This window comes from Haemaphysalis longicornis, unplaced genomic scaffold, assembly GCF_048455015.1.
Source record: "Haemaphysalis longicornis isolate Haplotype H1 unplaced genomic scaffold, Haemaphysalis longicornis Haplotype H1 scaffold_6, whole genome shotgun sequence".
In the NCBI taxonomy this organism is placed as follows: Eukaryota; Metazoa; Arthropoda; class Arachnida; order Ixodida; family Ixodidae; genus Haemaphysalis; species Haemaphysalis longicornis.
The window spans coordinates 177,443,512-177,469,935 of record NW_027526407.1 but is presented as its reverse complement, the minus strand read 5'-3'; the positions used below and the strand labels follow the sequence as shown (position 1 = coordinate 177,469,935).

General features: G+C 46.0%; 1 protein-coding gene across 2 annotated transcripts in view; it reads right to left on the bottom strand.

Moving 5' to 3' along the window:
* Positions 1-26,424, bottom strand: part of LOC144142082 (uncharacterized) — a 78,836-nt gene that overhangs the window by 15,585 nt on the left and 36,827 nt on the right. For both annotated transcript variants that reach the window (XM_077673505.1, XM_077673506.1), the window contains exon 6: positions 5,449-5,683. In XM_077673505.1, coding sequence (XP_077529631.1) covers positions 5,449-5,683 — 235 coding nt within the window. The remainder of the gene's footprint in view (positions 1-5,448; positions 5,684-26,424) is intronic.

Sequence of the window (26,424 nt, the reverse complement as noted above, 5' to 3'; positions counted from 1 at the left end):
CACTCCAAAGGAGCGGAAACAACCTGCCGCATAAGGCGGAAGCGTAGAATCGACAATTATTCATCCAGGCACTGGGGAACGCAAAATGGCAGAAGGCGACGTTGAAGTTCAAGAAAGCAGGTGGGAGGATTAGCGAGGGCGCCGCTTCGTCAAAGGAAAGTGCCGCCGCTTCCCCAGGAGACCAAATAAAACCCACAAATGGCTTATCCGCGGCCCGCGTCCCGGGCACAAGGCGGACAATGACGACCCCTCGAAGGGCGCCGACGCCGACAGAGGTGTGCGTGAGCCACCCAAGAAGAGCGCAGGTTGTGCGATGATCTTGAGAAATGACGCACAAGGCAGGAAATAAACAAAGAAACAGGACACAGAAAAAAGCAGTTGAATGAGCCCCCGGCTTATGACATGAAATGGATTGATACTACAAATTGTTAGTTTACATTTGATATTTTTGCAAGTAACAAGAGTTTGCACATTATGAAAAAAGTAAAATAAAGATGTGACGTACGTACGAGAACAAATCTCCAGTGATATAGGAACAAAAACACACTTCGTAGCTAGTCATCAATGGCCGTATAAAGTCGCACACAGCATTCTTTAAACAAACGACAAACCGACACTGTTTTACAAGTGGTACATCGACATTTTCTTGGTTTGGTCTCATGGTGAGGAAGCCCTGAAACAATTCGTATCCGATTTCAACAGTGCTCACAGTGATATCTCATTCTCACATGAGTATTACAATTCTACAATAAATTTTCTTGACGTGCAGATAACAACTAACGGAACCAGACTGGATACTTCTGTGTAAAGAAAACCCACCGTCCGACACCAATACTTGAACTTTCACAGGAGCCATGTGAAACACTGCAAAACGGCCATTCCATACAGCCAAGCCCTACGCTTCCGCAGAATTTGCTCTAACCAAAATGACTTCGCTTCTAATTGTGATCAGCTCCGCATTGACTTCGCACGACAAAAATACCCACTACCACTCATTGAAGATTCAATCAGGAAGGCACCAGAACAGGAGCATTCTAGCCTTATTAGTGGCAATAAAACCTCCACTTCGAGGTCACAAACCAATCTTACTCTGACATATTCGGCATCTTACCCAAACGTCAATGAAATTTTAAGAAGACACCACAACATCTTGCTCCAGATTGAAAGAACGAAGCCCGTCATTCCAGACCCACCACGCGTGGTGTATCTCCGGGCAAGAAACATGAGAGACATTGTAATATCATCTCGATCAAGAGAAACTAGTTTCACAGGTTCCACAACATGTGGAAAACCCCGGTGCAAATTGTGTCTAATGATGACACCAACAACAAGCGCTCAGAGCAGGGAGTCTGGCTTTTCCATGCAGATCAGGGGCAACTTTAATTGTGGCACTGCAAATATAGTTTACTTCCTAGAATGTGGTGGTTGTTGTGCGCAATATACTAAACAGACTGAAAATTCTTTTAGAACTCGCATCAATAATCACAGATCCGATGCAAAAACAAAACCTTATCTCCCCCTTTGAAAACATATCAACTCTTTGAAACACACGTTAGACCAATTTACGGCCACGGTGCTCCAATCAGGATTAAAAACCCATTTCGACTGGGAAGCCTGCAAATCTTATCTGATCCACAAATATAACACTCTCACAAGAGGTATCAATGGGACTCAGGGAAGGCTGTCGTGCCTTCAAACCAAGACCTTGTACCGGCACATATCGCACGTTTCCACTTCTCAACCGTTGGATGGTTCATCGTTGTCAGCAGGTTACTTTTCCGTATGCTTTAGTGCTTCTCCTGCACGAAATCTTCCTGTATCCCATCATTACACTTTCCAGGCACTATTTGGTCTAGTGTTGTGAATAACGTATTTCTTCCGTATGCTTCATTGCTCTTTTGCCCGAAATGTCACTTTGCAAGCTATTTTTGTTCACTGCTATGGTTCCCCATGTTCTACGATTTGTACACGTGTATTCCTTGAATTCTTTGGTTTGTCAGTTTGTTTAAAGAATGCTGTGTGCGAATTTATACTGCCATTGATGACTATATATATATGACCCCTATATAAACCGTGCCTGCCAGGCGAGAGATTGCCCTGAGGAAAGCAAGTTTTCTTTGATGAAACGTAGGCCACAATCGTGCTTTTACCTTGTTCGAAGTTTTTCTTCTCTTGTGTTCTCATATATATATATATATATATATATATATATATATATATATAAATATATAATATATATATATATATATATATATATATATATATATATATATATATATATATATATATATATATATATATATATATATATATATATATTTGCGATTGACGGTTATTATGTCTCTTTAATGACGTAGTATCAATTAGTCACACAATATCGCGTACTAAGCATCAGCAGCGAAACCTATCAAAGAACGCGCTAGAGACGAGACAAAGAGGGCTGAAAAGTACCGCGCTGTTTCAACATGTTTTAGTGCTGCAGCAATAAACTCACCCACATTTACGCAGTGGCAATACAAGACCCTGTGCATCCTTGCCAAAATAGCTATGCAGACTACCGAAACCTTTCGCAGTGGCGCCTGCAAATATAATATGATTGCTGGATGTAAGTTCTAGCCAGTTTAATCGTCCGAATAAAGTATGAAACTCAAGTCTACGTTTTTGTACGGCCACTAGATATTTCGCAAAAAAGGCTTGGAATCCTTGTTTTTGTGTCTTCTGGGTTTCCTTGCTTCCGGTTAGTACTTGACTCGAGGTATATTGGCCCAAAAGGTAAACTGACTCATTAACGTTGATGATGCTTGAGGAAGCTCATTTACATGCTCTTGAATTCACATCCATACAAAATAGAGGAGGAGAAAGACACGTAGCACCTGCCCGTGTCTTGTGATGGTGTCTTCTTGCAGAACTTCCGGTCGCTTTCGCGCATTTCATTCCACCGAAAATTGTCTCGTGCTATTTGGGTACGCATGCAACTATTGCGAATGACACCACGTTAGAGACTGTTCAAAAGATGCGCTAACATCCCATCAGGCCCGCCGCCAGGATAGTTATGCACCGACAAATCGTTGTATAATCGGTCTTGAAACACTATTCCTACACCGTAACGACTATTTTAACCACAAACGTCCTGCCCTAAATATTACGCACAAAACTCGGCACGCTGACATTGCTTTTGCCTGGATAGAGCAGGAGAGGGGTGGGAGTTTTGCGAAGTTCCTAAAAACGCCACACAAAGGGCTTAAGCAACTCAATTTTAAGGAACCTTTTAGAATATGGCTCCAGGCTCACCTGCCCAGGCAATCTTTCTCCTCTCCGTAATGATAAAGAACGCGATGTCAATGGCGTTTGCGAAGGCCTTTGAATAAGTAATTTAAAGCAGAGAGGCCTTGAGAACGTAAGCAGGCAAATGAGCGTACCGACTGTATAACAGAAAACAGCCCCAGACAATTGTATTATACACAATGTGTCGATTGTATTATGCACAATGCTCTGCCCGGTGCGCACACCTTGCTCTGTTTTCAAAGGCCCGAAACGCGGCGTTTCTCTCACATCCCTCGCTCCCGAGGTCAAGCATGTATTGCACTCTAACCATCTCCCTGGTCACGTTTGCTGCATTCGCTACCCCAGCCGCAGGCCGTCGCGCCTTCTCTTGTTCACGAGCATCGGCCTATCGCCACCGTCATTTCCGTTTCTTTACCTCTAGCCACAAAGGCACTTCGCTGTAAAAAGATTTATACCATTTTCGTCTACAGTAAAGCCCGCTTATATCGTACAGAGCGAGCTTCGTAAAATAGTTCGATATAGTGAAAATTGGAGTGAGAAAGTGAACCAAACACAAACGTACGAAGCAATGCTGCCGATGGTGTCGCGAGCTAACGCTAATACGGCACTTCCTCGGAAGGAAAACCATCAATGATTGGGGTGGAAGAACTGCGTAAGTGTAGCCGGCTGCTTTTTGGAGCGCGACGCGTTGCAGCTGACTGCTTGCTCGACGGCATCTAAACAGTCGACAACCACAAGACCGCTCCTTTAATGGCACTGCAGTATCGGCGTAGTACGGCCATAGCAGCGACGGCTTCGCTCGTGCTCTGAAGCGGTACGGAGTCCTCGGCGTCTTCAAAAGAGCGGAGACAAGCACGGATACAATCGAATAACGGTGAACCCACCGAACCGAGCATTTGCGGGCAGCGAGTAGCGCGGATTTGAAGATCGTTGATACTGCAGCCAGCAGAGACCAATGTGGAGCTTTTGGCGCCAACGGCATGCATTCTCGCAGCTAGTGCACTCCGCCCCGCCCTTGTTGGACAAGCTCGAGCCCGCGCGGAAGTCGCAAGCGACACCCACGCCACAGGGGCCCACCAATGTATTGCGCGAAAGCCTGTCCTGTGGCTAAGAAGAGCCGAACATCCGGCGCGGGAAAATTCGATATATCAATTGTGAGCACAATCGCGTTCGATATAAAGAGTTTGAAATGCCCGTAATTTTTATCACAAATATATAAGCATTCGATATAAGCAACAATTCGATATATCCCTGTTCGATATAAGCGGGCTTTACTGTGTAACTAGCACCGTTAAACCCTATCAAAGACAAGGATAACGCCTCTTGAAAGGGGCCGGTAATGACCAAACGGCCTTGCATTTTTACTAGTGTGTAAGGGTACTCTAAACAACAAAACACCTTTTGGGTGTTTCGCTTAGTTTTTTAATAATGTGTCAGGGTGTTATTCAGGTGAGTAAATCATCTTACAGTGTACACTCCACTGAAAAACCCCTAAAAGTGGTGGCGGTGGTTACGTGACTCGTCGACACAGCTTGTAACCAGTGCGTAAGCAGCGGCGCTTGGCGAGCCACGATCCCACTTGACGTTTCCCCAGCAATACCGGTAACGGTACGAAAGCAGCGCAACCTAAGCCCCGCACTCTCGCATGCTCTCTTCTCTCGCTGTGCTGAATAATCGACAGCGCAATATTTTGCCGGTACGGCACCCGTATTGGTAACGCGATAAAGTTGTGCGGTGTTTCAATCCTACTTTTTAATTTAAATATGAAGCCGCCCCTGAATCAGTCGATAAACTTTCTCAACTTCCTCGGTGAAGGTGGACTCTAACAACGGTACAACATTGCAATAAGAAATAATGTCTGAAGTGGGGCCAGTTGGTTCATTATGAACTGAAGCAAAACAGCGCGAAAAGTTCACAATGAACCAACTCAGCGCTCGTGTGTGTGTTCTCCCTCTTCCTTCGTTTTTTCGCGCTGTTTTGCTTCACTGCAATAAGACCTCTTTGTAATGAAGCCACTTTGATTTTCTATCTGAAGTGTGCCTTGGCTATCGGCCACACATCAGCAATGTCCTTTTCTTGCGTTCAATGTGCACATTTTCCTACAGCACCTCCTTGAAGACACTAAAAGCACACCGCAATGTCATTCAACATCATGATACTCACTCCATAGAGTAGGACAAACCCAACACTCCGTCGATGTCGTCGTGGAATGTTCTCCAATTCACGAAGGATTGTAGGTTGGTAGAGAAGGTTTTTTTCACTTCCTCGCCAACATTTTTTTCAGTACAATCGAGGAAAATGAGGTCGCACAGTCTCCCTCTACCAGCGAGCTTCTCAAGCAATGGTCCTTTGCCGTTGACCGTGCAAACCATGAAGTGGTTCGGTATAGTTGATGGCACTGCGATCAAGAAGGTATGGTCAAATTTCTTGTAAACGCACTGTAAACTAATTTATACCGTTTTTCTGCAAATAACACCCGTACGTTATGTTGAAAAACAAAAAAAAACATTTTAAATGACGAAATTACGAAGAAACTATGTTTAGACGTGTTTTTATGTGTTTCTAAAAAGTTGTAATTTTGGTACAAACGATGAAACAACCTTAAAGAGAGTTTTCCTGACCTTTTATTTTTTGATAGCGTGTACAAGTGCTATTTAGGTACATGAATGTACACCCTTAAGGGTTTCCATCGTTTTACGTTGCGTCTCTTCGATACGGCTTTAGCAAACGCCCGGTTATGCATTTCAAAAAGGGCGGGCACACAGCCTACCATCAGTCTCTGAGCATTTCTAAAGGGTAGCGCTATTTCCACTTACACACGTGAACTTGTCTCCTTAGAGGATACGAGCGCAAGTGCACTCTTGGCGCATGCCCAATGCTATCGAATGCTCCAGACAGCGGAGCCACCGATCACGCGTGGTTTGGGGGTGAGTTTTTCGTAATGAGGGCCGCCTCATGCGGCGAACGGTCTTCCAAGTGCAGGCCATCGATGACCTCTTTGTAGGAACATCCTCAATCCGGGATACACTGAAGGTTCATTGAAGACTTACGGGTTCAATTGGAGTGGACGGTCGTGATCGCTGGTGTGTTTTCCGGATTTGCTTGGCTGTTCTCGAGTACATTTTCCCCGCGGAATATTGTGTATCCCCGATTCATAGTCAAATGCGACTTTCCACAAGTAACGGCTCGGCGATCACGTTTTAGCTTTTATGACTGAGCATTTATTTTTGCCTTGATGTCGTGCATGAAGGAACACGTTCAAATAATACTGGTCCTGCTGACACATTCAGAGGGGCGAGTGCCTCGGTGACATGACACAATCTAAGTAGTCAAACATGACACATTGAATCATTCTAGGTGAATTTATACCTGCGCAAGCAAGTAACTGCGACCTAATCGTTGCTTGAGCATACTGTGTTCACACAGAACTCCATGACGAGTGTCTCCACAAACTTTGGCCGTGATGCATTAAACCTACAAAATGAATGCGTAATTTTGTAGAGTGAGCTACACTGGCTGAGGTTGAGCAGTTTCTCGTTGTTCCTGGAGAGCCGTAGTGCGCGTGCGTGACAAGCAGTGATGTCACACGGCGCACCGAACGTTGCTCACTGCCGGGCGTCTCACACACACCACACGCGCCCAGCGCCTTGACTGACCTCCGTTCGGCACGTGACGGCCCAGTCCACACGAATACGCGAGGGGTGGCTTGGTGTGGAACCGATGGCTAGTGCGTCGCAGCAATACCCGCCTGCACCTGTGGAACCAGGTTAGCTCTGGGGCGATCTGTGACGATCCGCCAGGGCCGCTTCATAAATATGTGCATCACATTATGCGTATACCATGTGCGTGTGCCATTGAAGCAGCCCAAAGCATGATATTTAGGCTAATTCTAAGCAATCACGAAAGCTAAGAATAACCAGCTGAACCCTAGCTCATGCTACGTTTATCCTGGCACAGCCGAGCTAAGCCACTGCTATTTTTTTTACTGCTGTAGATATTTGTAATCGGTGGCTTTGGAATTGATGATAAAGAACTGAAAACCCAAAGACATAAAACGCGATACACGGCTCTCGCCAAAATGTTTAATAATGGGCCTTGGTTCTTCATATTTCTAGGTAAAGCGGTGTAATTGTCCCTAGGACACTGTCTGTTCAGCATTGCAAAGGTTCCTATCAGAGCAGCCAATTTCCAACTTCCAGGTGTATTCCATTCCGCAGAAACACACAGAATCCTTTGGAGGTATTTCTAACAAGGCCCTGCGGCCTCTGTATTTCAACAGAAAAATCCTTACATTTCCTCCCGTATAGCTTTTCTGCAGTACATTTTTTATAGCAGGAAAAATTACTTTAGAAGGTATCAGTGTACTGCAATTTATCGACATATGGTGGTACCCTAGGTGGTTTATATATATGGTGCATAGACAACGGTGTATATAACTTCAGAGACAGAAATATGGTCTAATAGAGGCCAAGTGTCCTTCCAGGAATACACAATTGCGAAGCGGGCATTAAAGTGGCTCACTGTATACTTCAGCAACTGTAAGCCATGAGGTACCAGTGATAAGTTTCACCAACATGGCAAGTTGGGAAGTTGGTGTGGATTAACTATGAAAAAAAAAAACAACCAGCGCAAGGCTACAAACCAGAGCAAGGCTACAAACACTGCGCTGCACTCACAGCTAAATTTATTTATTAAAAAGTAATTACTTTCCAGCATTCCTGTACCAATTTCTCTTTTAGTGCTTTCCGCCGTTTTATTTTTATGATAGTATTTTGTATTTGATCCAAATAAAAGTACGCAGAAAGTACGGAATAAGCGCGATACATAGAATAATGACCGCTCCCATTCCTCCACTGACAAAACTTTCTGTTCCGTCTAATCCTATTAAAGCTCGTAGTTACCGGAGTATTCTTGAACTCCAATATCCACACATTTTACAGCCTCTGTGACTTAAGCTTTGTAATTGCCAAGCATCGAAGTCTGTGCACTACGATACGATGGAATTTCGGACCCTAAGCACTGCGAGAACGCGTGTGGATCCCCGCCCGTCCAGCGCTCTTATGATACTCCCTTGGGAATACATAAAACGTTACCCGCCATTGTACTCTGCGAGAGTGGATGACTAAGAAAAGTTTTATGCTTTACCCCACCCCGCTCCACGTTGACTCAGCGCTGCAGATGCGTTCCAGTGAAGTTATGGTTCTCAAACGGGGTCCGCTTAATCTAGATTCTCTGCAAGGGAACTCATGAGGTATGCGAAGCCTTCCCGAATACTTTCCGCCCATCCTTTCGTCCTTCTTGTCAAACCTTGCCGGGCCGGATAAAAGGTGGCTTTGCTACTGTACATTTATTTGCTCGGCGTTGCACAAGTTTTATGGTTTTATTTTAGTGGCGAAGTGGCTTAGGCCCCCGGGCTCTCCGCGTCAAGTCGGGAGAACCCAACGACACGCCGGGAGACCAGTTTTCCAACGCCTCGCACTTGAATTTTTCCTTTCCGTGGCAGAAATGCGTACTAAAAGCCCACGCGGACACTCCTTTTCTTTCGCCTCGCGCAAGGGTGGTTCCTGCTTCAAATACAGGACACTTTTACCACAAAGCAGTATTCCTCTAGGAGAACTCGGCACCATCTACGATATGAAAGTGCAGGACCCTTATCAACACCAGGAGCATAACGAGGAGGGCGGAGAACCCGAGAAATACATTATGAATATTCACTGGCATTACCTACGCGATTGCTGATTGTATATGATAAATGTATACAGATGTATATTTTTGAAAAAAAGTCGTTTTCTGTTTCTCATCGCACATTATCAGCGATTTTGGTATAGAAATGGCGGAGCACACTGCATGCTAGCCCGTCCCCAGGTTTTATGTTAGTAGAGATAGCGCAGAATTTTTAGGGGCGGAGCACCTTAGGACCTCGCTTTGTCTGTGGCTTGCCCTTTGGCGTCCATGTGCACAGTGTTGCGCGTGCGCGAAAAGCATGTAATTGCATTTAACTTGATTGGAATAAATTGAATTATATCTGATTGGATTGCATTGGAATTGTATATACGGTACACACGCGTTGCCCTTCATTTACTTGCACGCATGGGTAATGGCACTGGTGATTTAAAGTAACAACGATCCCCAGTGCTTCCCGCACTCGTCATCATTCACTTCGTTGATATGCGTGATTTTTTTCGCACAGCACTCTCCAGGCAAAAAAAAACCAAACACACAAAATGCTCGAAACATTGCTAGTGTTCAGCGGGACAGGGACGAAAAACAGCACAAACGAGGGAAGAGCACCACGGTTTTTTGCATATATTTGGCCTTGTCCCGCTCAGCGCCAGCAATGTTTCGAGTCAAATACCAACTAGCCCTAATTCAAGATCTGTTTGTAATGCTCGGCATCGGTTGGTGACTATTGCTGAAAGAGTAAACTGCTTGACAATATCATAATCATCGGCTCCGAAGGCGGCCTTCGAAAAAGTACGTGGGCGAGTTTACTGAAAGTGGAAATTGTGCATTTGAACGCGAATCAACATCATTTATCATGGATTCTCTATCACTTATCATGGGTTCCCCAATCCCTTTTTTCACTCTTATAGAGGTCCTTGGCATACCCCTTCATTGAGAAATATTGCAGTAGAGGATTAAGTCACCCATGTACCTCCGTTGGACGTACCCCTGTTTGCACCAGCTACTGTTGAATTGTCCTGCGTCAGTGGGACCTGAGTCAATGCATCACGCACCAAGTCGCCCCGAATACCTTACAGACGGCCTCTGTTGTCGCAAGCAAGTTTCAGCGGTGATGTAGCGGACGTGACAAGCCATCGACCAGCTGCAAGGGTATGGCGTGGCTTTAAAACAGGATAGAAGGTGATTGACGTTCTTCATACCACTCTCAGCCTCCTTCTGCTGAATACTTGAGGCCCCTTAAGAGGCTAACAAATTTTATCATAGTTAAAACCCTGTTCATACCTCTATATCTCGTTTAATAAAATAATTCAACAGCTTCTTCTGTTTTTTTAACAAAACAGCGCGAAGCACGGGACAAAGAGAAGATGAAGACAACACAAGCGCTGACTATCAACTGTTTATTTGAAAGCAAAGAACGAAATATATAGGCGAAATGTTATCAAAGAGTAGCCGTGCGCATGATCAATGAATGAATTAGGCTATTTGCTAACAGAGGGAAAGTCACAATCAATGGAAGACGCTATCTTGACAAGTATGATTTTTCTTTTTCCAAGAGAGCTACTGAAGGGGTGCTTACACACGCGGTTCCTCTTTTGTGTATCGCAACGCTTCACAAATTTCGCGCGTGCGCTGACCCTTGTATCTTCGTAAGATACTACATTTGTCGAACTGTGGTGTACATCGGCAGGCCTTGACGTGTTGGGCAAGCATGCTGCCCCTGCCAGTCTTCAGTGTGTTGGCATGCTCCCTTAACCTGTCGTTGATGCACCGCCCGGTTTGTCTCACGTATGACTTGCCACAAGGCACCAAGGGGATCTCGTACACCACCGCTTCCTGGCATTCGACAAAGGGCTTGGTGTGATTTATCTGGCATCCTTTCTCCGCTGCTTGATCTACCTTCACTCTCCTGCAGAGCCCGCCCAATTTGTTGGGGGCAGAAAACAGCAGCTGTACCCCCGACCGTCCTACTATCTTTGTGAGTTTGTGGCTGACACAATGAATGTATGGAATTACTGCTATTTTCTTGCGGCTTTCTAATACCGGGCGGTGCATCAACGACAGGTTAAGGGAGCATGCCAACACACTGAAGACCGGCACGCGCAGCATGCTTGCCCAACACGTCAAGGCCTGCCGATGTACACCACAGTTCGACAAATGTAGTATCTTACGAAGATACAAGGGTCAGCGCACGCGCGAAATTTGTGAAGCGTTTGCGATACACAAAAGAGGAACCGCGTGTGTAAGCACCCCTTCAGTAGCTCTCCTGGAAAAAGAAAAATTATACTTGTCAAGATAGCGTCTTCCATTGATTGTGACTTTCCCTCTGTTAGCAAATAGCCTAATTCATTCATTCATCATGCGCGCGGCTACTCTTTGATAACATTTCGCCTATATATTTCGTTCTTTGCTTTCAAATAAACAGTTGATAGTCAGCGCTTGTGTTGTCTTCATCTTCCCTTTGTCCCGTGCTTCGCGCTGTTTTGTTAAAGTTAAGTACCAACTTGCCCAACTACAAACCCTGCTGCAGCTTCTTCTGTTATTTTTCTATAGCTAAATTCCATAGCGTTCACAGCTGCTACGGCCTGCCATCATCGAATAAGTAAAGAGCAGGGCTAATGCTGAGGATTAACCTTTTGCATTACTGTTTACAAAAATTGCGCACCAAAACTAGACCAAAGTGGCTATACAATTACAAAGAACCAAGAAGTCCCTGAGTCTTTCTTAACCAACAAATTAAATCCGAACAACGAAAACGATCCAGCCCGCGAGGACTCGGGAACTTCAATATTTTGATGTCACATTCGGGCATGGTGATCAGAGAAACAAAGTGGTAGAAAAATGTTTAAATGCCACCACCTCCAAGTGAAGGGCTTACACAGTTGTTGCCGTATGGCTGATGGGTTGACAATTTTTCCCTAGAAAGAATTGTTGTTCCCTAGGTCTTGAACTTGCCGCAATTAAATTTACACTATCTGGACAGAGTCCACCATCTAACCGTCTTCTGCCTTACCAAATTTCACTACCCTTCATCTTTTCTTTATAATCAGCGTTCTTTGCCGAGTATCTCCACAGAGAGGTACGTGTAACATTTTGCATTTGCACATTGCACAATCGGCGGTGGTGACACGCCTAATCGTTATTTAGCGTTAAAGAAACAATTGGTCAAACAGAATTAAAAAAAACCAGAACCCCAAATTATGAAAATGTTTATTAAATGAAAATACCAAAACCAACACATTCACTTGACACATCTCGCCACAAAAGCAAAGAATAAAATTAAAAATCTTGGAAGGGATATATAAACACCATTAAAAATAAAAAAAGGCCAACCCTGCATTTTCACAGATATGCATAACTGGTGGCAGTAAAAACTTCTAGCGGTATAATGACAAGGATGAAGATAATTGATAGAATGGAATTTTGAAAAACCAAGAATGTAGAAAAAACAAATTTAAATGTTACAAAAAAACACTGACAAAACCAAACAATCGACCGCATGTCTGGTAAATGTGGCCGAGATACGATAGTCTTTTGCCATCCATGCCGCGTAAATTCAACTGTTCTGTTACCCCATTCATGTGTGGCGTCCTTCCCCTGCGGTTTCGCTCTTCACACCATAAGCCCGGAGATTTTCCTTTGATTAAAAATTCACGCAATCCACTGCTCTCTCCATCTACCAGCCGCGGTGGCGCAGTGGCTAAGGCGTTGCGATGCTGAGCACGAGGCCTGTGTTCGATTCCTGGCCGCGGCGACCGCTTTTATTATGGATGCGAAAAGCAAAAACGCCCGTGTGTACGAGATTTCGGCGCACGTAAAGATCCCCAGGTGGTAAAAATTAATCCGGAGCCCTCCACTACGGCGCGCCTCATCGCCTGCGTTGCGCCGGCGCGTTAAACCCTACAATCAATCAATGCTCTCTCCATCTAGAGAAACTTTGTTACTGTTGAAGTTGGAATGCCGATACGAGGTATAGGCTCATCGCGTGATATGTTTTTATTAGATGTGACGCTGAGAGGAGCATGTCTTGCCGGCGGCCCTGTCCTGCGTCCGTCGTCGTCGTCCGGGTCCGCACATTTGCGTATGTCCTCCACTCACCCCCTCTCCTCTCTCCGATAGCGAACACTCTCGCCCAACATCTGCGGGAGCGTGTCGCAGTGCACTCTCACTCCGCCGGAGGGCGGCGCTGCTCACGGCGCTGCGCGCTGTGCGCATGTGCAGTACTCTCTCTCTCCACGGTCTCCTCTCCTTTGGGTGCGCTGCGCATATAAGCGGAGTCCTGCGCTCCGGCCCGTCTCTCAGTCGACAGTCGCCCGCGCATGCGCTTGCTCTCCCGTCCGTGGGTTGTGTATGGACTTGGTGTGTCCTGATCACAAAGACTTGATCGCGCCCATGCTACGCGAACCTCTAACGGGCATTTTCCGTACCATAAAGCATCGTTCTTGTGAGTAATAAGGCCTCCGTCTAAACGACAACAGCAACAACGTCTCTAATTATGCTCAAAATTACGCCTGAATCCCCTCGCGTGGAACCCAACGATTTAATAAAACGCAATTTACGCTCACTACGCCTTTCACGCAATTCAACTAAACGACCCAACGGAAACACCCAATGGAACCCCCTTCAGCGTTGCATCACACCGGGGTTCCCGCGAGGGGAGGTGGGCGTAATTTTTTTTAATCCAAGAATTTTTTCTGGCGCGCTCTTTACTTTCGGTAGGAAGAATCTAGAAACCATGTATTTTTATTCAAATGACCAGTGCAAATAAATCTAAGTATTGTTATCTGGCAGCGAATATTACTGATGTTTTCTTTTTCCGTAGCAATTCTTACAGGTATGACATCTATTCCCAGGAATACTGGTTTGGAATAGTTTTGCCTGTATAAACCTTGTGGTGCAGCGATGGCGTAGAGGTAGAACACCCGCCTCGCGTGCAGAAGGACCGTGGCTCCAATCCCGGTGCCGGACAATTCCCACCGGATTAAAAAAAAATCCGCGTATTGATGGAATTGCACAAAGGGGCTTGGGGTGCGGCCTGACCCCGGCGACCATTGCCGGTAATGCACTCTCTCACCAGAGCAGGATTGGCCACCCTGGTGTAGTAACGGCCACAACCTCCCATGAATACGCCAATTAACCCTCCGCCCTCAGTCCCCAGCGGCTGCGAAGCAACTGACCACGGCGGCGGTCAGACCTGTGACGCAGCAGAGGGTGCTAAGAATCCCTGGATCCGGACAGGCCGCCAATGGAATGTGAACCTGGCAACGTTTAACGCTCGAACCTTATCTAGCGAAGCAAGTCTCGAGGTGTTGTTTGACGAATTAGAGGGCATTGAATGGGATGTAATAGGGCTTAGCGAGGTTAGGAGGGCAGGCGAAGCCTTTATGGTGCTGAGAAATGGACAAGTCCTATGTTACTGGGGTCAAGAGTACAGAAGAGAGCTGGGAGTGGGATTTCTAGTCAATAAAAGCATTGCTGGCATCATAGACGAATACTATAGCATTAACGAAAGGGCAGCAGGTCTTGTAATTAGGCTCAATAAGAGGCACAAGCTCAAGGTGGTGCAGGGCCACGCGCCCACTTCCAGCCACGACGACCAAGTAGTCCAACGCTTCTATGAAGATGTGGAATCGGCAATGGCTAAAATAAAAACACAGCATACCGTAGTTATGGGGGACCTCAATGCTAAAGTAGGCAAGAATCAGGCTGGAGACAAGGCAGTTGGGAACTATGGTCTGGGCTGAAAAAATAGCAGGGGGGACATACTAGTTCAGTTTGCAGAACAGAATAACCTATGCATAATGAATACCTTCTTCTGTAAACGGGAAAGTCGGAAGTAGACCTGGAGGAGCCCGAATGGGGAGCACAAAAATGAAATAGACCTCATATTATGCGATAATCCTGGCGTCGTGCAGGATGTGGAAGTGTTCGGAAGGGTAAGGTGTAGTGACCACCGTATGGTAAGATCTCGAATTAGGCTAGATTTGAAGAGGGACCGCAACAAGTTAATACAAAAGAAGCCGATAAATGAGCTAACCGTAAGACGTAAAGTAGAAGAATTCAGGATCGCTCTGCAGAACCGATATTCCGCCCTTAACGAGGAAGCCGAGCTTACGACACAGGAAGCCAGCGACAACCTTACACGCGTTATCACAGAGTGTGCAGTAGAAGTCGGGGGCACTATGGCTAGACAGGATACTGGTAAACCTTCACAGGAGACGAAAGATCTAATCAGGAAACGGCAAATCATGAGAATCTGTACCGCAGCTGACAGAATAGAACCATCTGAGCTCTCGAAGTTAATCAATAAGCGTAAGACAGCTGACATACGGAAGTATAATATGGAGAGGATGGAATACGCTGTTAAAATAGTCACAGTGGCTAAAATAGGGATAAAATAGTCACAGTGGCCGAGGGGCTCTATAGGGATCTGTACAGCAGCCGGGACATACAGGACAATGCCGAACGAGACAGTAGTTCAGAGGAGATAGACATCCCACCAGTAACGACCGAAGAAGTAAGGAAGGCTTTGAAAGAAATGAAAGGGGGCAAAGCACCTGGTGAGGATCAGATAACAGCATACCTCTTAAAATATGATGGTGAAATTGTACTTGAAAAACTGGCAAACCTGTATACGCAATGCCTAATGACCGCAATTGTACCGGAATCTTGGAAGAGCGCGAACATCATCTTAATTCATAAGAAAGGCGACATGAAAGACTTGAAAAATTCTAGGCCGATCAGCCTACTGTCAGTCGTCTACAAGTTATTTACAAAGGTAATCGGTAACCGAATCTTTGCAACATTATATTTCAGTCAACCTAAAGAAGAAGCAGGGCTCCGTAAATGTTATTCATCACTGGACCATATACACACGATCAATCAGGTGATAGAAAAGTGCGCAGAGTATACCGAACCTCTATATATACCCTTCATAGATTATGAGAAAGCATTTCACTCGGTCGAAACCCTAGCCATCATTCAGGCATTACGGAACCAGGGGGTAGATGAGCATTACGTAAGAATACTAGAGGATATCTGCAATGGGTCTACAGCTACCATCAATCTCCATAGGGAGAGCAGTAAAATACGTATAAGGAAGGGTGTCAGACAAGGAGACACAATCTCTCCAATGTATTCACAGCATGCTTACAAGAAGTATTTAAAACGCTGGATTGGGAACAGGTGGGAGTAAGGGTTAATGGAGAATACCTCAGTAACCTCAGATTTGCTGATGACGTTGCCCTGCTAAGTAACTCGGGGGACGAATTGCAAAGCATGCTTTCCGCACTGGGCGAACCGAGTAGAACCGTGGGCCTGAAAATAATATGCAGAAAACTAAAGTAATAATCAATCACCTCGGGATAGCACAGCAGTTTGAGATAGGTGGCGAGGCAGAGGAAGTGGTAAGCGAATATATCTACTTAGGCCAAGTTGTGACCCCAGATCCCAACCACGAGGCAGAGATAATTTGAAGGATCAGAATGGGGTGGGGTGCATATGGCAGATATTCTCAGATAATAAATAGCAGCCTACCATTGTCGCTGAAGAAGAAAGTGTATGACAGCTGAATCTTACCGGTACTCACCTACGGAGCAGAAACTTGGAGGCTCACTAAGAGGGTTCAACATAAATTGAGAACGACTCAGCGTGTAATGGAGCGGAAAATGATAGGTGTAACATTAAGGGACAAGAAGAGAGCGGAGTGGGTCAGGGAGCAAACTCGTGTTAAAGACATATTAGTAAAAATTAAGAAGAAATGGACGTGTGCAGGGCATGTAAGGCGAAGGCAAGATAACCGCTGGCCATTAAGGGTAACAGAGTGGATCCCTAGAGAAGGCAAGCGTTGCAGGGGGCGGCAGAAAACTGGAAGGGCAGATGAGATCAAGAAGTTTGCGGGGATTAATTGGTCACAGTTGGCACAGGACCGAGATAATTGGAGAATAATGGGAGAGGCCTTTGCCCTGCAGTGGGCGTAGATAGGCTGGTGATGGTGATGATGATGATGAAACCTTGTGGTAGAAGTATTAACTTCAGACGGCTGTATCGAGCAACAGACCGACACACATACATACGTCCGAGATTTACAGATTAGGGTAGCCCAAGAAAGGCTGTCGTTTTTTAAAATATGCCTCTCACACATCTCTCCTAGTAAAGCGAGTCTAAAATAATCAATCCTAGAAAGTAACGCTAAAAAAACAAACACGATTGAAAAAAATGATACCATGTCATGAATGTCAAATGGTACCATGCCATGTCAAACCGTGTCATGCACTGCACTTGCACAAAATTGCATACTTGGCATAAGCAGCGGATTCATATCTATAGCATAAAATGAGGACATTTAGGCAACTAAGTTAGTTAAAACCAAAACAATTCACACGACAGCAAATCTAACGATGTGAAAAATATAAAATAACCACATTTACAATATGTGTATCATATCTTGCGCAGCATGCGCCTCGTATCAAACGCGCCCCCTTTGATGCGGTAGTGCGGCGAGTGTTAGCACCCTTTCTTGTCTCGCTCGGTTTATAAACTCTGCTACAATAAAGATGCGGAATTCTTCCCATCGCACCCCTGCGTCATGCCTCGTTCGATCGCGCTAGCCATACATGGTGTCAGAAGTGGCCAGTCAAACCCACGACTTCACCAAAGGACCGCGACTACGGGAACAGCCATGGACTTCCCCAAGCCAACAGACCCGCTGCGCATGTCAGGAGACACAGACAAGAACTGGAAGCTGTACATTTAGAGGTTTGAACTTTTCTTGACCGCATCCGACCCACCCGAAAAACCTCAATCGGCGAAGAGGAAGGCAGCTTTACTCCTGAGTGTCGCCGGTGAAGAAGCGCTGGAAGTTTTCAACACCTTCGCGTTCACCGACAGTGAGAGCAGAGAGGTTTACGGAACGGTTGTGGTGACGTTAGAGGAATACTGCACCACCCAGTACAGCGAAGTACACGAGCGCTACGTCTTTCGGAATATGAGTCAAGGCCCAGGTAAGCCCCTGGAACACTTCCTGCGAGACTTGAAAAAACAAGCTCGTGAGTGCAACAGATTCCATGATCAGGGATCAGCTCGTTTTTGGAATAGGCGATGATAAAACCCGAGAAAAGCTGCTCAGTGACAACAATTTGACCCTAGATAAGGCAGAGCAAGTTTGCAAGTTAGCGCAGGCAACAGCGGCGCACCGAGGCGTATGGGAAAGCCAACAAAATCAAGTAAACGCTGTGCGGAATTCGAAGCAGAGCCAAGGTCAAAATCGACAAGGCAACCGCAAATGCCAGAAGTGCGCACGCACGCACGCTAAACGAAACTACCCTGCATACGGATGGACATGGCGAAGATGCCAACGAAAAAACCACTTCGGCATATGTTGCAGAAACGCATCGCAAGTTCACGAGGTGGGAAGGCATAAAGACGACTTTGATTTGCTCGATGTGTCGGTAAGAAGAGTGACAAGTCAACGTGATTGGGTCATTCAGGCGCAAGTACACAGCATCCATATCACGCTGAAGATTGACACAAGATCAAAGTCAAATTTACTGCCCCTCGGGGTGTTCAGCAGGATGCATCCGAGGCCAGCACTGAAGCCCAGCTGCGCTGTGCTTCGCTTATACGCTGGCGGTGTAATCAAACATGCAGGGATGACGCGAACAGAGGTTACGCTGGATGACCACACCACTGCACTCGGCTTCTTCGTGGTACACAAGGGTCAGGCCATCTTAGGCTTGAAGGCGAGCGAGCAACTTGGATTGATCCCGCACGTACACGCCGTCTCTCGTACAAGCTCTGAAGAAATCGTAGATGACTTTCGCCACTTGTTCACCGGTACGGGTTGTGTCAAACGCGTGTAAAAGATGGTCCTCAACAAGGGAACGGTGCCGGTGGTCCAACCAACTCTGCGCGTACCCCTGACTCTCCAGAAGCCCCTCAAAGAAGAACTGGAGCGCATGGAGCGGGGCCATATCATCACAAGTCGACGAACCAACGGACTTGGTGGGTCCACCTGTAATTGCCGGGAAAAAACACGGGACGCTGTGCGTTTGCATAAACCCTAGAAACATAAGTCAATGCCTGAAACGAGAACACTACGAGATGCCTAGGCGAGAGGACATAGAAGCTGAGTTGTCTGGCACGACGCTGTTCTCTCGACTAGGTGCAAATTCAGGGTTCCATCAAATACCGCTCGATGAAGAAACTTCTATAAATTGCACGCTTTCCACGCCTTTCGGCCGGTACCGTTTTTTGCTATTACCGTTTTGTATATCATCGACTTCTGAGGTTTTTCGGAAAATCTTAACAGAAACTTTTGATGGCTTTCCGGGTGTCAGGGTGTACGTTGATGAAGTTCTTATCTGGGGCACAACTCAGCAAGAGCATGAAGCGCGCCTGAGGTCGGCACTACGAGCAGCCCAACAAGCTGGCTTAACATTTAACCCGGCCAAATGCACAATCGGCGTACTGGAGATCGAATATCTCGGTGACGTCATCAGCAAAGACGGCATCAGGCCGAGCCCCTCCTTGATATAATGTATGCTCCAGACGCCTGCGCCGGAGGACAAAAGGACAAATCGGCGGTCCAAAGAATGCTAGGAGTCGCCAATTATTTCGGCGAATACCTCCCATCACTAGCCGAAAGGACAACTCTCTTGCGAAGCCTGCTGAAGCGAGATACTGTTTAAATGGAGTGAAAACCACGCGCTCGAGTGGAAGCAACTTTCCGCTGACCTCAGCAGGCAGCCCGTACTTTGAGTGTTCGACACCACGAAAGCCACGAAAGTATCGTGCGATGCTTCTCAGAACGGTATCAAAAGGGCGCTGCTTCAGTGCAACAATGACACATGGAACCCGGTCGCTTATGCCTCCTGTGTGCTAACTGAAGCAAAGCAGCGCTATTCGCAAATTGACAAGGAAGCGACGGCTTGCATTTACGGCGGAAAAAGCTTTCACCACTTCGTGCATGGCCGAAACGTTATCTTAGAGACCGACCATCACCCTTTGCTCGCAATCGCCCTGAAACCCATTGGTTATATGCCGCCCTGCCTGCAACGATTTTTCCTCCGATTGATGCGCTATGCACAGAAATGCGATTCGTTCCAGGAAAGCAGCTTCTACTGGCTGACATGCTGTCACAGGCGCCCACCTCAAGTTATGCCAGTGATGTCGGGAGCGATGATGTGGAAGTCCACGCTGTTAAGTGTCGTTTCATCTCTTGTCAGTGATGACACATGAAAACAACTAGCAGCATTATGATGATGATGATTTTGGGTTTAATAGCGCAAGGCCGACAAAGGCAAACAGCGCCATGACAATGGTGAAAGAGATGAGACAGTTTTTTAAAGGAGGCACTAGTTTAAAAAATCTTTACTCACGGGGTTGGTGTATAGGGCCATAATAAAAGCATAGTGAGTATGCTAAGATAAATGGTGTATAAGGTCATATTAAAACAGTGAGTGCAAGCACCTAAGGCGTAAAGCCTCATGTTCCACCACTGTTTTAAAACACATACTGAACAAAGGTGAGGTTATGGTCTATATGGTATGTATTTTAAAAAGCCTACACCTGCTAGGTAACAAAAACATTTTTGTATTGGAACATTGGATGGTCTGAAAAAAATAGTGAAGGGTGCAAGGGAATGTTATATTGTAAGCTTCAGTAAAATGATGTTTCCTTTAAATGATGCACATGTCACACTCAATAAGCATATGAAGGACAGAAAGCTGACCCCCACATCGATGGCACTGTGGCTTGTTTGCGTGTGTTAAAAGGTATGTGTGTGTGATGTGTGTGTGGCCAATTCTAAGTCTGCAGAAGGCCACTTTTATTGATCTAGCAAGTTTCTCAGATGGAGGTTTTTCAATTTTAGGTTTAATGACCTTTAATTTGTTGCTTCTTTCTTAATTCCACTGTTGTTGCCAGTGCTCTCGCAGCTTCCTCCTGACATAAGGTTTGAGGTCTTCATATGAAACCAGCTTAATATCTATGCTTTCACGAAGGGCAGCAGCTGCAGCACTTTGGTCAGCGGCTTCATTTCTAGCAATGCCACAGTCACCTGAAACCCAGCACACCGTGACAGCAAGCTTGAGACTATAAGCCGAGTACAGAGCTCTTAGAACAGCAATAAAAGTTGGGTTTTTACTAGCCTTCAGAGATGAAAGCTTTCTAACAACACTCAGTGAGTCTGTGTATATAACTGAGCTCTTAATTTTGTTTTGGAGAATGTGGTTCAAAGCTAGCAGGATACCATATGCCTCTGCAGAAAATATACTAGTTTTCCTGTTCATTGTTTTGGACAAAGTGAATATGGGGCCAATTGCAGCACAAGACACCGCTGCAGAAGTCTTCGAGGCATCTGTGTGGAATTCAGCTGCCTTGTATTTCCCTAAGTGACAGAAAGGGCTGAGTAATAACAAAGTTTGGCACATTTTTTTTGCAGTTCTCTGAAAGACATGTCACACTGAATTGGGCAAATGTCTCACGGAGCAACCAACTCATGAATGGAGGTGCAGTAAACTTCAGCAAGAGGAACTTGTAGGTCCTTTGAGAGGCGTGACACTGCCCAAGGGAAGGGTGGTGCTATGGATGGTCGATTTTCAAAAAGTTTATTATTAGTGTTATTTTTCATAATTGCGTTCAAAGTTTGTTCCTTCATAGAAGTAATCTATGCAGCATACATCAGAGCTGTGTAAGTGCACTGGTACTCCAAGCACCACTGATTAGATTCAACATGAAGGGATGGAATGGGGCTTGTTCGATATGCACCTGTTGCCAAGCGAAGCCCCAAGTTGTATACTGGGTCCAACATTTTCAGTGCTGTTGTGGTTGCAGACAGGTATACAATGCATCCATAGTCAATTCTTGACCTTACTAGGCTATTTAGAAGTGAAAGCAGACACTTTGTGATCGTTCCCCAAGACTGATGCGATAGTACCTTTGAAATGTTCATCGTTTTCATGCATTTCGTTTTTAAAAATTTAATATGCGGTATAAGTGTGAGTTTGTGGTCATGTAAAATACCCAGAAACTTGTGTTCATTTTTTACTGGTATGGGCTGACCTTGTAATGTAATGCAAGGAGGGGGATGGACACAACGCCGCGTGAAAAATACCACAACAGCACTTTTATCAGCATTAAACATAAACCCGTTCTTGTCAGCCCATGTAACCAGTCTGTTGACACTTAACTGTATTTGGCGTTCACATATCGATAAATTAGAGGACTTAAAACTAACTTGAATGTAATCAACATAAGTGGAGTATGAGACAGTTCGTGGGAGAACATTTTTTAGTGAACTCATTTTAACAAGAAAACGTGCGCAGCTCAGCACTCCCCCCTGGGGTACACCATTTTCTTGAACAAAGGTTCTAGACAGCACGTTACCCACACGAACACGAAATGTGCGATCAGAAAGATATTCTTAATAACATTGAGCATATTACCATTAGGGCCAAATGACTGCAAATCTATCAGTATACCGTATCGCCATGTTCTATCATACGCCTTCTCCATGTCAAGGAACATTGAGAGGCAGTGTTGCTTATGGATGAAGGCGTCTTTCACATATAATTCAAATGCAACCAGGCTATCTGTAGTTGACCTTCGAGACCTGAAGCCTGTCTGATTTTTATCTTCCAGACCATTAAACTCGAGAAAGTATAATAGTCGCCGATTTATCATTTTTTCGAGCAGCTTACATAACTCGTCAAGGCGATGGGTCTATATCTCGCAGCCAGACAGGATTTTTTTCCTTCTTTTAGAAGTGGTACAACGATAGCCTCTTTCCATGTTCTTGGAAAACGACCTGTTTGCCATATTTTGTTAAAGAGAGAGAGTACTGCATGCAGGGTTTCACTGTGTAGGTGTCTGATCATGTCATAGCTGATTCGGTCAGCTCCAGGGGCTGACTTACCACATGTCGAGAGTGCACTCATCAATTCAAGCATGGTAAATGGAGCATTATGTGCCCTAATCGAACGTAGGTTCACACGAAGGGGCTGACACTAATCTGCCTTCTTATGCTGTAAAAAAGTTTGTGTATAATATGAACAACTGCATACATGTTCAAAGTGTTTCCCAAGAGCATCTGCTTGATCTTTTACAGAGTTAACCACACTACTTACTAGGGGAATAGGATGACTCTTGTATCCTTTTAGCTTCTTTATCGTAGTCCAGACTTTCCTAGAATCTGTATAAGAATTTATAGATGATATAAACCTGGTCCAACTTTTGTTTTTTGCCATACGTCGCGGACGATTCCCTTTAGTTTTTGCCTGCTTTAACTTGAGAAGGTTGTCGGCCATGGGATAGCGCCGTAAAAGTGCCCACGCCTTGTACTGTTCAGACCGTGCACGCGCGCAGTCCTCATTCCACCATGGTCTGGGTTGTGGGAGAGTTCTAAAAGTAGTCTCTGGAATGCTTTTCTGAGCAGACACAAGAATGTGGGCTGTAACCAATGAACTTGCTGCTTCAACATCTAAATTGCATATTGTTGTAGGGGGTAGCCTGGAAAGTTCTTTGTATGTTTTCTAGTCAGCTGCTTGTAATTTAAATGTTCCAAGAGGTTCTGAACCTTGAGTCATTGTTTACAGGCGTTTGTTTTGCAGGAAAATGATCACTGCCATACCGGTTGTTAAATATACTTCATTCAAGCATAGGCAGTAAGATTGCAGAGCCAATTGCAAGGTCTATTGCTGAGTATGTGTGGTGTGTGGAGTTTCTTAATAAGGATGCACCATCCGGATGTCGTGACAAACCTTTCAATAAGCCGCCCTCGAGGATCGGCTCGCACAGATCCCCAGATGGGGTTGTGAGCATTAATATCACCAGTTGTGATGTAAGGTTCAGGTAGTTTATTGATTAGGTTTTCAAATTCGACGTTGGAAAGGCGATAGTCCGGTGAAATGTAGAGCGAGCAAACTGTCACTAGTTTGCCAAAAACTATGGCTCTGACAGCTACAGCTTCGAGTGACGTCTGTAGCTGGACGTACTGACAAGCCACAGATTTTTGGAGTACTACTGCCACACCACCAGACGGCTGGATGCAAGTTTGTCTGTCCTTACGGTAAACAATGTACTGTGTTAGGAAGTTTGTCTGTGATGGGCGCAAGTGGGTTTCTTGGAGACACAGTATTTGTGGTTTGTGATTGGTGAGGATGTCATAAATATCGTCTAGATTTCTTAACAACCCCCCCAATTCTAGTACATAACACTTTCAGCAGCCATGAAAATGAGCAAAAGAGAAAAAAGGATCATGTTCTGGATCATGTTTTTCCCCTCTTTTTAGCAGGCAGTGTTTCGGGGCCCTTCTGAGCAGGTTCGCTTAGGTTGTGGGGTCATTTCGAGGGGCAACGACTTTACTGGCCTTTGGTTTGGTCGGTTTGCCACGACCTGTGGCACCGCGGCGCACCTGTGATGCCTCAGGAGCAGACGTACTTGGAGAGACATCCATGGTTTCAACCGCGGTTTCTGAAGTTTAATGATTGTCAGAACCAGACTTTGTGCTAGTCAGAACCAGACTTTGTGCTAGACTTTGTGCTAGTAGCCGCAGCACTGGGCACAGCTGGAACAGCAGTAGCCACAGGAGCAGTCTTCTGCTGTTGCACAGGTGCCTGAGACGAGGCCAGGTCAACATCGCGACAGGAGTCGTGCTGGCGGCCTTTCGCCCAGCACTAGGTCGGAGTGCAGCAGCAGAAGCCACGGTAGAGACTTTCTGCTGCTGAGTTGGGGGCTGCGACGGGATCAGGTCAGCCTCGCTGTACTGGGTGCCCGCATCTACCAGACGACGCCCTACCCCCCAGCGAGCTGCGTCTGCGTAACTTTTGCCCGAAAGCAAGGCATGCTTCAGGCGTGCCTGTGGGAACGTTAGGTTCTCAGTGACTTTCAGTTGGATTATTTCTTTTTTTTGTATGATGGACATGCACGTGAGAAGGCAGAGTGTGGTCCATTGCAGTTTGGGCATTTAACTTGTTGCTTGCTCCAATCATCACTGGCGTGGTCAGTGCTTGCGCAGTGAGCACAGATGGATCAGCCACGGCACGACAGAGTTCCATGGCCATACTTCTGGCACTTGAAGCACCTTCGCGGATTAGGTATGTATGGACGCACTGGACAGGACATAAATGCAGCATGGACCGATTCGGGAAGTTTTGGACGGTTGAAAGTCAAAACAATGTGCTTATTTCTGATGTTCTCACCTGTGCGACGTATAGTTATCCTCCGCACAGCTGTTACGCCTTGGTCTTTGAGCCCTTCGAGGAGATCGTCTTCATTTTCATGAAGTAGTTCTCGTTCAGAGATGACGCCTTGCGTTGTGTTTAGGCTACAATGTGGCGTGACCGTTACTTTGAGTTGAGCCAAGGTGTCCTGTTTTAGGAGGTTTTCACTTTGGTTTTTTCTTTGTACTTCTACCAGCAGGTCACCTGAGGCAAATTTTTTTGCGTGGTAGTCTTTTCCAACGATGTTCTCGAGGCATTTTGCAATGAGGAACACCGATTTTTTTGCTACGGGTACATTCTCTTCTTCGGAGTGTACCACAAGGTATTTGTTAAAGGTTTCGACAGGTGAAGCTGCTCTGCTGCTAAGTGCTTCGGTGCGGCCCCTTTTCAGGGACCGATCAGTTTTTCTTGGGGTGGAAAAAGAAGCCATAAATACATGGTGTACATTCGGTAGCAAGGCCGGCCGCCCACCACCGAGCCCAATAAGGGAACGTGACTTAACACGCTAGCCGTACCTTGCCACTATAATCCTATGCTCGGGATCGAGAGTGACGTCTTTGCACAGGATTAACCCTCGCCGCCTGGAAAAGCTTAGAAATAAGGAAGAAATGAGATGACCGGACAGTGTTACGAAAGGAAATAGGAAATAGAAAGAGCTGAGAGGAGGACAGGAATAGGCGACTGGCTGAATCCCCCCGGGCGGGTCAGACCGGGGGTACCGTCTGCGAGAAGCGGGGGACGAAGTTGCGTGTTGCCGCTGCTGGGGGGCCGTAAAGGTCCAAAACAACCCCTACTTTGGCTCAGCCACCAGGTTCCCCTTTTCCCCGGACACGGCAAAGCCACGCACAGCCGGGACGTGGGTGGGTGCAACCCACATGTGCTCGGGTCCGTGGTGTTGCAAGACACCAAGTGCCTACAGCAGTAGGCACCCCTGCGGAGCTCGGGACCGTGGTGGCGCTACTCACCAAAACACCTTGAGTACACAAGGTGCACCCTGCGGGGAAACAACTAGCAACAAAAACGAGTCGGGACTCGTATAATTAATCGGTGCGGCACAGTTTGGAACATGGGCTACGCATAGAGGGACAGCTGAGGCTATTCTCTACAGTGCTGACGCAGGTGAAAGGTGTGCTCTTGAAAGGATGTAAAGTGGTAATTCCCAAGAGTTTAGGAAAGACACTTTAGAAAGAATTCACCAAAAGACACATGGGCATCAACAAATGCAAATAAAGTGCAA